Genomic DNA, 14,495 nt, shown 5'->3' with positions numbered 1-14,495 from the left:
GTAGATTACAAACAATATTATTTTTTTATTATAATATAATTTTATCCTTAGAGTATTTACAACGAGTTTGTATTTTGTTTCTTTTCTTCGAAATACTGCACCTGGTTAAATAATTCTTTCTAGTCTTTTCTTCTTTTTAAATATATAACTTCATAAATGTTTTTTCATGATGTTAAAATATATATAAGAATCTATTCATAATTTTTGTATATTTCCAAAAATTATGGAAATTCATAAAAGAATTTGCAGACGCGAAGAAATTATATAGATGTATTCAATTAGCAAAGAACACTTTATACACAACGCGTTAAATATTTTTTCAATATATCTCAATAATAAATGCACAATGTTTACTATAGGCATATATTTTTTGAGCTTTATTCCACTAATAAAAAATAAAATTTTAACATTTTTTTTATATTTATCGCAAAAATCTGCATATAATATTCTATTGGTGTCAACGAAAAAGTAATGATTCGTTATATTTTGAATGATAACGATAACGAGTTTTTATTTTTGCAAATCGATAACGAGTAATGGGAATGAGTTATTTTTTAGGAAAAAAAACGGTAACGGTACCGTTATTTTTATGAGATAACGTTGCCAATTCTATGTTTTGATATCAAAATAATGATAAATAAAACGTCAGTTTGCTTGCTGGGATATATGAAAAAATATTTAACGCGTTGTATATAAAGTTATTTGCTAATTACATCTATATAATTTCTTCGCATCTGCAAATTCTTTTGTGAATTGAGCGAAAAAGAAGAAGAAGAATATTAATTGTGTGTAGGGCAATAAGTTTTTTAATAAAAATTGATTACAATATTGTTATTGTTTTACATATATTTAGTTATACTTTGGAAATAATATTATTTATATAAACTATCAAGAATATATTTTCTATTTACATTTCTTAACTTAATAACATTATAAATATATGAAATGACAATATTAAAAATTTTGTAAATATTATGCTCAATAAATGTAATATGATTTAGAAATTGATTCTATTTATTTCATCTTAATGGCGGTTATTTACTACTTTATTCTGCTTAAATTTCTAATATTACATCTCTAATGTTATTATTTTTATTATCTCTAATACATTTCTATTACATTAAAAAACGAATTAATAAGAGAATTCTAATATAAAAATGGTATTAATACTCGTAAACGTGCATTCGAAAGCTTTGATATTTCAAACTTTCCTTTATTCCTTATATACACGTAGTTTACATTTTTGTTATATTTATTGTAATAATTATATTACTAAAATCCGTAATGTAATTATTTATTTGGACGATAAATTGAAGCTTTATCAATTGATTAATAGATTGATTAAAAACAGAATGTAAAATAAATTTTACATCCTAATTTTATATTTTTGATTGAATTGTGATATAATATTATAAATACTAAATAGATATTGATCTAAACTTTTATTATAAAAATTGTTATTTGACAAGAGTTATCTCATATCAAATTAGATACGTAATTTGTCAAGTACGTAAAAATTTTTTATTAATTCGAGATCAATTTTTTCTTAATAAAAATTCTGAAAATATTAAGTAAAATAATTGACTAAACTTAATAGAAACTTAATAGAAAAAAATTTTAATTACAAAATATTTAATTACAAAATATTTAATTACAAAAATATACAATATTACAATATATTTGAAACTTGAGAAGCTGCAAAAACCGATTGCAAACTTATCGAAGCATCTGCCATAAAATTTGGTGTATCTATATATACTTAGATATAAATGCCTGACAACCTTTTATCTACTAAGCTGCTATTTTGCTAGATAATAATGACAAAATATATTCGTGCTTTATACTGTTCAATTGTCAACTTTAATAATATAATAAGCTGTGCACTTCACAACCGATACATTATTAATTTTAGGCCTTTATTAGTCTGTAACTCTTAATTACAGTGTCGTTATATTGTATTTTTTACTATGTTTAAAATTTGCGCAACGACAGTGTAATGACAGTGTAACGACATCATCAACATTATCAATGTTAAGAGTTTCAGAGACCTTAGTTTTCATTATTTTATAGAGATTCTATAGGTTTCTTCAGTTTATTCTTCACGCACATCAAATTTGTATCACGCTTTATTCGCACGAAATAATTCCGAAAGTTAAAGTTTAAATATTTTTTTTACTGTCACAAATATATCAATCGGACACAGCTGGAAGGGTCTGCAGATACTCGCGAGGGATCGCAGGAGCCGGAAGCAAGTAGCCATCCGGATCCAAAACGTCCGGGGTTCGTAACAGCACTGGACCTTGCGGCGGTCTGGGCAACGTTCCTTGCCGGGTTAATTCGTTTTGTGTTTTTTCTAGCCTCTCCAGAATATCGGGAAATTTGATTCGTTCCCGCGGTTCGATCTTCCAACAATCATGCATTATTTGGCAAACGATGGGCGGACACTCGTCTGGTGGAATAAGCATTGTCCCTTGAAGTATGAGTTTCACGACCTGGAATAATCATTAAGGAAGACGTACGATCTCCATTTAATAGAATGGATGAACTGAAAAATAAATTTTAGGGTATTCTTGCATGGTTTAACCTCTTCGTTATTGAATCCGTAGTATGGCTGCTTTCCAAATGAGTAAACTTCCCAAAGAACTACACCAAAACTCCATACATCGGTCTCTAACGTGAACCTGCCATATACTACACTTTCCGGCGACATCCAACGTACTGGCAGCAAACGTGATCCTCCAATCTGAAAAGGATGTTAATTATAATTTTATATGTTTATATAATTTAGTAGTAGTAATGGAGAGATCAATATCAGTCCCTATATATATCTGAATCAAAAAGTACACCTAAATCTAAATTAGTATATATAGTTCCTTTAATTTGTGACTCTCGCTAAGTTAAAATGGATTATAAAATGTTTCGTAAATACGAAATGCGGGATTTGAATTCGTAACCTGTCGGTTACGTCGCTCTCATATATCTCTCTTTATTATATAATTATATAATTATATAATTAAAAATTATAATAATTTTCCGTTAATAACATCTGTGTCAAAGAAATGGAGAAGATATAAAACTATGTAAAAAATCTTAAAATTTTCTGAAGAGTCCTTGCCCAGTTGGCATGTGCAAGAGACATCATAAAAACATCATAAAGATATCTTTGAGATTTTGATACATTATATACATTTAAAAAACATTAAAAATAAATAAGTCTTCTAGACGCACGCACACACACGCAGCGCGTGTTTTATCGAGATATATTATTGTTACAAATTTATTTTTAACCCTCCACGAACCAGGTGGGGTGTGACAGTCCCAGCAAGATGAATTGCTATAACTTTTTAAAAAATATACCGCGTGTATGTTGTCGGTTCGTGCAACTAGAGAATGCATTGTTACCAATCATACTAAATTATAGTATACTTATGATGAATGATACAACATGGGGCATGAGATATATATTCACATATGATCTATATTGATTTTCCATCTGGTTCCCAGAGAGCTAAAAATTTTACCTTGTAATAGTCACAAGTGTAAATATCTCGTGACATGCCGAAATCAGCGATTTTCACTATTAAGCCTGAGCCCACCAGGCAGTTTCGACACGCTAAATCACGATGCACGAATCTTTGCGCTGACAGATACGTCATGCCGGCCGCAATTTGAATCGATATCCAGTGTAGCGAATCCTATAAATAATGACGCCATCGTTAAAATACTTCTATCGATAAAAAATTTCACTAGAATTGCAATATATATATCACGCAATAGTGCATTTCAGATAGAAAAAAAAAACATTGAAATGTCACACTCCAATTCGCGTGCATAGTGAATCATAATTCAAGATGCGATGAGAATTGCTCTGACAACTCGCGATTAAAGGCGGAGCTTCCACGTAAATTCACTGATGTCATTGCACAATTTCCTCAACTAAATTCTATTATAATTCTATTATTCTTCAATTAATTACAAGGTATTGTGACACGATACCTTCGTTAATGGCTGTAATTCAGGTTTCGAAGATCTTAATTGCGAGGAATTTGCTCGTAGTACTTCGGCGAGGTCACCATACGGCATATATTCGAATACCATCCACGGATTATTCGTCGTATCTCGAAGTACCATGCCCTTTAAGGACAAAATATTCGCATGGCCGAACGTAGACATGATGTCCACTTCGCGCATAAAGTCCTGCTCGGTTTCGGGCGTGGCAGTATCTTTCAGAACTTTTATAGCGACAATCTCCTTCGTGTCTCCATTGTGCCACTCGCCTGTAAAATTTTTATTATGAAATATCTAATATTACCTAGCGATAACTCTATGAAATCAATCCTACGAGAAACTATATTAAAAAATTATGAAAGAAATTTATTTCCCGATGTTATAACTCCTTAATTTGTCTCATTAAATTGATTAGAAGAATTGATTTAAAGAATTGATAAACTTTTTATTTTATTTTGTTTCCACATATATTATATACATAAAATTCTACCTTTGTAAACCTTTCCAAAGCACCCTTCACCGATGTCGTGAAGAAATATAAGATTTTCACGTTGTATTATCGGAACCCCCGGAGGCGTGCAGGTAAAATATTGAGGATTAGACGTATACTTATGCGCTAATAATAAGTCTTTCTTCAAATTTATTGGAGTTCCCTGATAAAATACGACGAGCAAAATAATTATTAAGAATAATTAAAAATTCGGAGATATTAAAAATATCCGTGGGATGTACAATTAATGAAAGAATGTAAATATTGAAAAGTGGAAAAATGACTTTGAAATAAATTTACTATTGTATAGATTATAAATTATTTAAAAAAAGGAAATTTTAGATTCAGATTAGAAGAACACACAGAAAACATAGTGGAAATGTATGAATCATTGTTTATGCATTTTAGAATGGCATTATTTCAAGAAAAGTTGGACTTACATCTAAAGGACTTCTTTGCGATTTGATGTTGTAACTCCGTTTTCTTACGCCATATACAATGCTTAATAAGAGCACAATTACCGCGACAAAAGCTACAACTACTCCTATGATTTCAGGTACTTTGTATTTCAATCCCACTACCTGTCACATTGATTTTGAATAACTTATTATACTAGTAAACATAGTAGCAGATTTATTGCAGATATCTATATATAAAACTTTAATTTTAGTGGATATAATATACCTGTTCAGCTTCCGGAAGTACATTTGTGCTGTTTGTGCTGTTGTTGCCGCTTGGAGGTATTATGTTATATATAGGACGAGGCGTTAAAGGAACTAAAATATTGTTATCATATTACATTATGTCACATTAATCTTAATATCTTATTGTTTTATGTTTTATTAATACGGTTTTATCTTTATTTATAATTTTTGGAGTCGATTTTGGAATCGATTCATTGTCACCTCTAATTTCTTCATTTCTAGATAACTTTATTCATAAGGTATCTCCTAGATTATAATGTAGATATTTCATGGATAAAATTATCCGCATTTATTTAGAGAAGAAATTAAGCATTAATCATGCCCTTTTAATTTTTCAATTGTCAAGTAAATCATTGTAGCAAACTATTTCTACATTTATTTTGATATTTAAAATTGTTCATCTTCTGTAAAGCTTTTGTAAAAGAGTAGAGTAGCTTTACCGATTAGACGATTTGGACATTTTAAATCTGATGTCGGCAACGATAAGTCATGAGGACACACACATTTCGATGTATTATCCGCGAAGCTACGACAGGCCGCTTCCTTTCCACAAATCCATGGATTATCCTTGCATGCTTTGATCTGGAAGTTTCCTAGCAAAAAGAATTTCAATGAATAACTACAGAAATTTACAAAAATAGCAATTTTGTAGAAATTTTTTATTTTCTTGTAAATTTTTTTATATTCGCAAAATATTTGTATTTTTTGTAGAAAAATCTATGCAATAATAAAATAAATTACAATTTTCTAAAATCAAGAAAATAATATAAAAAGTAATATTTCACGAAAATGTACAATTTTTTAGAAAATAGTCCAAAAATCTACAAATTTTGAAAATTGGAAAATTTGCACTACAATCAACAATTGCACTACATCTGGCTGATGTTGATTGGATGCGCTCAGTGATAAATTTGTAATAAAATTATTTTTCTCTACATCTTATGCTCCCCTTCAGTAACGGCTTAATAAATATTTTTGCAAGTCTAAAACTAATATTCCCTTTTTTTTAAAAAGGGCATTGCATTTATTTATTTATTAGCAATAAAATTTAATAAGCTTTATTATTTTTTCCTATTGTAAAAATCACGTCACAAAGTTATATAACGAAATCATGTAATTAAAATATATAAATTACGTAACGGATTGTTCCAAATCAATACGTGATTTTTTTTTAATTACGTAATTTAAAAAGTCACATGATAAGTTTTTTTCTTCTATTTTTATCACTTAATTGTTTAAAATTTGATAACTATAAAATCATATGAAACATTAAATTATTTCTAATATCATGTGATTTTTTAAATTACGTCATTTTAAAAAATTACAAACTGATTTGGAATAATCCGTTATTTGATTTTACTTGTTTTAAATACATGATATCGTTATGTAACTTTGTGATTTTTTTCAGTAGGATTGCTTTTTTTGTGCAAAGAATTAAAATTTATAATTAATTTAAAGTTATTTTTTCCTTAATATTCTTGCAAATATTTTTGTTTGAAAATTTTCTTTCATTCCTATACATATATTAATTTTAACCGTTTTGAAGTCATCCGTATTGAATTTTAATAACATAATTTTCAAATAGATTTCTAAAGAACTCACCCATTTTTGTCTAATATATGTATAATATGTATAAAGATTGCTTAATCATTATCAACAATGTAAATAACTATTATTTATCATAAGAGCCCATGTTGAGCTCATGTTTTGGCATTCTGATAATTGTATGATATAAATATCCGTACGTTTAATAACTAGTAGATTTTTAATATTATAAGAATAATTCTCAATTTGATTTGTAATATACCGATTATAACTGAAAACATTATTAAAAGTCAAAATGTTTGTTTTATTGTGTGATCTTGTTTATTAATTTATCATTTGTAATGCATAATAGCGCAAATAATATCCAAGTCGATACATTAGCTTCTACCTATATAATTTATTTCTTTAAATTTTTATTCATAAGAGCTTTTAATTTATCATTTATCAAAAATAAGCTAATTGAGCCGATACAAGTTATTTGTGTGTAAAATTATATTAATCAAACAAATTAAATTGACATTTCGAGTTTTTGATCATTTTTAATATTGTACAATATTCCACTTACAGCGAATTAAATCCAAATAAAAATTGTACAAAACAGTAGAATAAAAAAATTAAGATCAAATTTGCAAATATCGTGAGGCTATTATCCAAAAGTATATAATATAATAAATATCAATATGATTTAATAAAAGTTAAATGTCTTTAATATTTGATTGAATATTTGAATCGTGAACAAATGTCTTCAATATTTGACTAAATATTTAAATCATGAGACAAAAAGTTAAAATAAATTACAGTTTGTAAAATAAGTTCATTATTGATCAATGTTAATAAATTAATATAAATTAATTAAAACTTAGATAGATAATAAAGTCATAATAAAATGTATAAGTGTGGAATAAAAGCAGAATAATAAATGTTATATCAGACAGAAGAGAATAAGACAAGTGAAATATGTGAGATGTTGATAAGCTTATGAAAAACAGTCAAGAGGATAAATGTGTTTATATAAATAGATTAATAAATAAATAAGTATGGAAGAATTAAGACTCTGTAAAAAGATCAATATACAACATCAGTATATAATCTAAAAAATCTTTATTTTGAAAATTTAACCCTACTTTTATTTTCGAATATTGAAAATCAATTCTCTTATTATTTAATGTTTTTTCCTCGTCTAATATCTTGATACTGTTCCTATCAAAAATCATATACCAAATTAATTCTGTGTTCTATAATTATAGAGTGCTGGGTGATATTTCTATTTATCAGTGAAAAATATAAAAAAGCTCATCAGAACTATTCAGGTGCATAGAAAACTCTTTATTCTCGTGTGAATGTAACAAAATGTTTCGATTCTTCAATTTGAGTCAAATAAACATTTCGATTTTTCAATTTGAGTCCTTATCAATATAAAATATATATCTAAACATGAGTAACGCAAATTGCCAAGATGGGGATTCCCGACAATTTAGCTCGTTCTTCTGTGCCAAATTATGTAATGAATAACCAAATGATTATTAAATAATAATTTATATAAAAATATTAACTTATACAATAATAATATAAAAACATACATAAAGTAAAATCGGAGTCATATACATTACGTTAAGTAGAATCACATCGCGCTCATCAGATTGTCAGATTGCTATGTAGTTATTCAAAAGAAAAACAAAAAACAAAAAATTAGAGAATTATTAAAATTATTTATCTGAATTTTAATTTTATTATATAAATATAATTATATAACTTACACGTAAGCATTTCTCGCGGCTTGACGTAAAGGTCTTGTGGTGTCGAGAAGACAGTCAGAGATGAAATGAGAGTCAAAATAATAAAATCATGTAGTTATTGAAATAAAAATAAGAAGAAAGGGGGAAAAACAATGTGACAATTCCGTAAACAAATTCATATATAGTTGGTCATATATAGTTGGATAGTCTAAAGAATATCATTCTGTAAATTCTGCAAACTCTGTTTCTGTTGCTTTATATATGAATCATTTCCGAAATCAGTCTTTTATTAAGCATCCTTTTCTTCTAATATCTTGACATTTTCCCAATCAAAATCATGCTGATGATTAATTCTGTATTCTGTTATTACGGAATGCTGTATAGTTCCAATTTATGTGATTTCTATGTTCATTTATGCGTATCTTCAAACATCTATCTTTGGCACACATATGATACTTCACAATCTCGACAATTTTATATACAACGTTTGTATGAGATGCTTGGAACGAACGTCTTTATATGATCCTTGATGAACCCCCTAAGATTATTAATCTCCTTATATGTCATATATATTAAGGAGTCTTTTTTAAAAAATTTTTTGATCTTTTCTGATAAAAAAGATGAGGATTGTAAAAAATCTGTGATTAATTTTATCTTCATTATTGTCTCTTGTCTTGTCTTTAAGTATGTTACACTGATCATTCCATTGTTTAAATTTTTTTGATAACCTATTTTTGATTTCTGAGAATATGAGTTCCTATGAATATCCATTGTTTAAAAGAATTTTAATTATTAATTCGAAATTCTCTTAATGATAAATAGGATGGGACAAAGAAAGAATTCTATTAAACGGTTGTTCCTTTTTTTGGCATAAAGAATGTCTAGAGAAATAATTTAAGTAACGATCAGAAAAAGTAATATACCAATTATGAATAAGAGAATTTTCTTTTCTAATTAAGATGATCCTTTATGCTAAAATGAATATCCATTGAAACTCATATTCTCAGAAATCAAAAATAGGTTGTCAAAAAAATTTAAACAATGACCAGTATAATACTTCTAAAGACAAGATAACGGACAGAATTAAAGATAAAATTAATCACAGATTTTGTACAATCCCCTTTATACCTTTTTTATCAGAAAAGATAAAAAAATTTTTTTAAAAAGATTGTGACATTGTTTTCCCCGTTCTTATTTTTATTTTTATTTTACTACATGACTTTTTTTTTTATTTTGATTCTCATTTCATCTCTGACTGTCAACACCACAAGACCTTTACGTCGAGTAGCGAAAAACGCTTACATGTAAATTAATAAAATTCAGATAAATGATTTTAATAAATCTCTAATTTTTCGTTTTTTTCTTTGAATGACTATAGCAAATCTGACAAGCTGATGAGCGATGTAATTCTATTTATTGATGCAATGTATATGACTCCTGTTTTACCTTATGTAAGTTTTTATATTATTATTATATAAGTTAATATTTTTGATAATCATTTGGCCATTCATTACATAGTTAATTTAGCATTTGAATAAGGAAGAACGAGCTAAATTGTCGAGAATTCATCTTGGCAATTTGCGTTACTCATATATCAATTTAGATTTATATTTTATATCGATAAGGACCCAAATTGAAGAGTCGAAACATTTATTTGATTCGTTTTGTTACATTCACGCGAGAATAAAGAGTTTTCTGTGCATCCGAACAGCTGATATAGGCTCTGATGGGCTTTTTTATATTTTTCTGATAACTGATAAATTCTTTCTCATTTTATATATTTATTTCTATTTATGTAATTCCGATAATTCCGATAATTCCGATAATTCCGCTCATTTTTCTAATAGATAATTCCGCTCATTTTTTTAATAGACGACTTGTTTGGCCCATACAGAGGCATTGCAATCGTTAAAGGCTTTCTACAATAATAAGTCATTACCTAAGCTTTAAATTTTAAATCTTAAGAAATTGACTAAGAAATTAACTAATCATAATCGAATATGAGAAGAATAATCGACTATGATTGATCAATTTTTTATGACTTACAGATTTAAAACTTATTGTAGAAAGCTCTATATAGTTGATTTCTTAAACCACATTTGAATGCGAAAGAGTGAGTATCCTATCTTTCTGTATTCTAAAATAAAAATATTCAATTTATTAAGGCCGATATATTGTATGATTTTAAAAAAATTTTTGAATTTATCTGAGATCTCAGATATGTGTGGAATGGTAAGAAAGGTATTTAAATTCTTGTACCTATCTTGTTTATTCATAATGTGTTATTTCTGTCAAATTTGGAATTTAATGTAAGTTTTTTTTTAATAATAGTGAAAATTAATTCTAAAGGATATAATTATTGCTGAGAAAAATGATTAATTCAATGTTAATGATTAATTCAAAAGTTTTCTTGTGAAACACAGGATATGCAATAAGAGAAGATTCTATACTATTATTGTATTTTATTATTGTATTTTCTCTATTATTGTATTTTATTATCATATCGTAAATTCTAACACATTGGATGGCAAGAATAATAATTTAAATATTTAAAAGAAAAAATGGACTTATAATCTAATCATGTCTTATAAATATTATTTGTAAATAAGATAACTTCAAGGAAATCAAGTCGATCATCTTCCGTCAACATAATAAACTGTAATGTAGGGTGATATTCGTTAAAAAATTTTTAAATCATATTAATGTGTGAATCATATGTTAATAAAAAAATGTCATCAACGTTAAAGAAATATGTAATAAGTTTATTAATAAAATCTAGTATTTCATATCGTTTTGTGTAAGAAAACGAGCATATAATTTCAATTCGTTTCTAAATATAATAACTCAATTTATCAAAATCTTCCATTTCGCGTGGTCTTCCAGCTTTTAAATGACTTTCAGATAAAAAAAGATGAAGGATTTAAAATGAAATATAAATTTACAAGATTCCTACATAGCATGGTATGAGTTTGGTAGCGGATGGAACGTTGCCACGCGTCGGCGTCAATTCTGCCGGGAAGCAAAGAGATCGCCGTCGCAGATTCGTAGGATCGTTGCAAACGGCTTGTAAAGGGCAACCAGGGAAGAGAAAAAGGGCTGCATATTTGGATTGGGCACAGGAAGATAGAGACAGTGAAGGCATTCATTTGGTACTCTTGGAGCTTGTAACGGGTCAAAGCGTTATCTCTGCGGTCAGCGCTCTCCGACAACGAGTCTCGCTATGTGTACCTATTATCGCCCCGTATTCCATGCCCGCGTCGAAGTATCTTCATTATGAGATTTACCGCATTTATATGAGATCGGCAGTTTCTCGGAGAGATCGATCACCGTACTTGATGCCGGCGACATTACCCGCTGTAAAATATAACGTGGGATACAACGAGTTAACGTGAAATTCTTCGCCAGTTGTGACAATGAAATACAAGAAGGGAGAGACGATTTCTCCTTCATCGCGAAAGCGACGCGACTGCGTTTGACGATCGACCATCTCGTCTGACTATCTCGAGAGAAGGGCTGTTACTTTTTAGAGGATCCTGCGGACACATTTGCAATTTATCGAAGATTAATGCTGGTTTCGATACCATCTACTACAATCAATTATACTTTCGTAGACATCATGATTTTCGCATTTATGCCACATTATTACTGACCTCTGCTCTTTGCCATATAGACGACATAGAAACTATTGGCTTCTCCAGCTGACCCTCGATAGCACGAGTATCGCGTAGTAAAACTCGCGGAGAATTATTTTAGTTTACGCTTTACATCCAGTAATTATGATATAATGCAAAATTATACGCATAACTTGTTAATTTTTAAGTACTTGACTCGATTAAATTGTTTATTTATTAATTACTAATCTTAACGCTTTCTCTCGATGAGTACGAAATTTAATTATTCTTAAAAAATTAAAAAAACGTTACTATTAATTGCTTTTTATGTGATTCATCTTGATAGATGAGCTTTGAATTAAAATTTAGAAAAAAAGATTTATATAAATTTATATGAATGTGATAAGTTGCATTTTTAGTTGCATTTCAGAGATTCAATGTACAAAAAAGATGATTATTATATAATATTTATTTTATAATTTGTTTATAGAACTGTCGATGCCTGAAATTCTGTTTAATGTAAATTCTTGACTATGTTATAGTACTTTGTTGCAGTTAGTAGTCAAATTAAAGGGTGCTTTTGTCTCAATAGAGATAACAACAGATGGTAATGGCATTCGATCCTAATTGAAACTATATATTGTCTTTTAACTGTTATGATTAATGATAAATTTGGAAACTTCAATATACCCACATGTGGTGAGACATGTTTATTTGCAAATCCAAGCTTTAGACGCACAGACTACAATAGAGGCATTATATGAGCGGACGCTTCATTCTGCCTAAACGTGCAATTCATGAAAGGATCGAAAGAGATCGGTGAATATCGTAGGGTGCTCGTAAAACAATATATGTATAAATACACACAAATATATATACAAAATGAGATTTGCAATCAGTGTATAAATGATAAATTCTGTATAGAAGAATTTGTATAGAAGAATATCGAGAGAGAAAATTTCTTGAAAATTTCTTATTTTTTACTTGTTCTCTTAATATAATATTTACTTATAATTTTATCTTAATATAATTAAGTTTATTTAATAATTAAGTCAAGATTTTGATGAAATGTAAACTAGACTTTAATTAAATGAAAACTAAAGTTTTGCCACATCTATTTACTATTTTATTACACACTACCGGCCATTGCTCTGTGTGCATGTCATTGTGATAATTTAATACCAAATTTATACAAAACATTTATCTTTTATTATCTTTGACATTACATATGTAATTCTAAATAGTACGACATTATCTTTAACATTATAAATGCGACAAATATGGTTACTATCTCGAAACTGACTTATCGAAAGGTCGAAAGTACCGCGATATTAAAGATAACAGAATAGGATAAAAAACAAGTTGAGTTTCTAATTTCTTCCCAGAAAAACATTTGTCGATGGAAATGTAGATAAATTTAGTAACATAAATTCAAGTAGATAAATGTTTTCAACACCCATTCCTTTACATATTTTCTTCTTTTAATGATAAGTTTATATTTACAAGTATTAAGTACAGTCTCATTGAGAAATGACAATGAAACCGATGTCAATTCCATTATCATTTCTCATTTCTCATTGATATATATATAGCAATACGCTAAAAATATAATATATTTAAATTACCACTGGCGAAGATAAGATTGTTTTGTTAAGTATATGACGTAGACGATTTATGGCAAACAAATTTTTAATTATACCAGATTAATAATTGCTGTACAATTTTAAAATATTGACATAGGCTCATTTAGGCTCATAACAAATAATAAATTTACAAATAATAAATTTACGTAAAATAAAAATGTATTACTTTGTTATTTAATTTCAAATTCTCTAAATTTTTCATGAAATACTGAACAGAAATATATATAAATATTTCTAGGTCGCAGATATAATTACCGATTCATCATTATAAATCGCTTCATTTATTCCTGGAATGTCAGTCTATTTCCTATTTAACATAAACTTTAACTGAAACATTTAGATATTAACAGTGTACTGTGAAAGACAAATTTAAAATAGAAATGCGACATATAGAAATATTTCAACTGAAATTTATGTAAAGTAGCATTGTTTTATAAAACATTTCTAATTCTTATCGGTTAACGGTTTCTTATAACTAATATCGTGTAGAATTTATGGAGTAATTATATCGTTTTCACTGATTATTGGGAGCTTCTTGGTACTTCATGTAACAGGCCTAATTGAATTTGATACATTATGATATTAGATGACTCTAGTTTATTCCACGAATCTATTAACCCAATGAGACGCGGAACAAGCTACCGTGTGTATTCAGATTTCTCAAAAGAAGCTTTCAGGATTTCTCCGGTACAAGCAAACATGTATGTCAAAACAAACTTTCAGACTGCCATGAACATTTAATCGCACAAAAAATGTAA

General features: G+C 28.0%; 1 protein-coding gene across 1 annotated transcript in view; it reads right to left on the bottom strand.

The window, feature by feature from the left end:
- Positions 1-2,189: 2,189 nt before the first annotated feature.
- Positions 2,190-14,495, bottom strand: part of LOC108693849 (tyrosine-protein kinase transmembrane receptor Ror-like) — a 12,652-nt gene continuing 346 nt past the window's right edge. Inside the window, exons 2-9 of the mRNA XM_018203011.1 lie at positions 5,643-5,795; positions 5,183-5,274; positions 4,939-5,079; positions 4,499-4,661; positions 3,997-4,277; positions 3,522-3,695; positions 2,585-2,743; positions 2,190-2,492 (exon numbers count right to left, since the gene is read on the bottom strand). Of these exons, the coding sequence (XP_018058500.1) occupies positions 2,190-2,492; positions 2,585-2,743; positions 3,522-3,695; positions 3,997-4,277; positions 4,499-4,661; positions 4,939-5,079; positions 5,183-5,274; positions 5,643-5,795 (1,466 nt within the window). The remainder of the gene's footprint in view (positions 2,493-2,584; positions 2,744-3,521; positions 3,696-3,996; positions 4,278-4,498; positions 4,662-4,938; positions 5,080-5,182; positions 5,275-5,642; positions 5,796-14,495) is intronic.

This window comes from Atta colombica, unplaced genomic scaffold, assembly GCF_001594045.1.
Source record: "Atta colombica isolate Treedump-2 unplaced genomic scaffold, Acol1.0 scaffold1, whole genome shotgun sequence".
NCBI lineage: Eukaryota > Metazoa > Arthropoda > Insecta > Hymenoptera > Formicidae > Atta > Atta colombica.
Note: the sequence above shows the minus strand (reverse complement) of the source record. Positions and strands in the feature narration are given on the sequence as shown.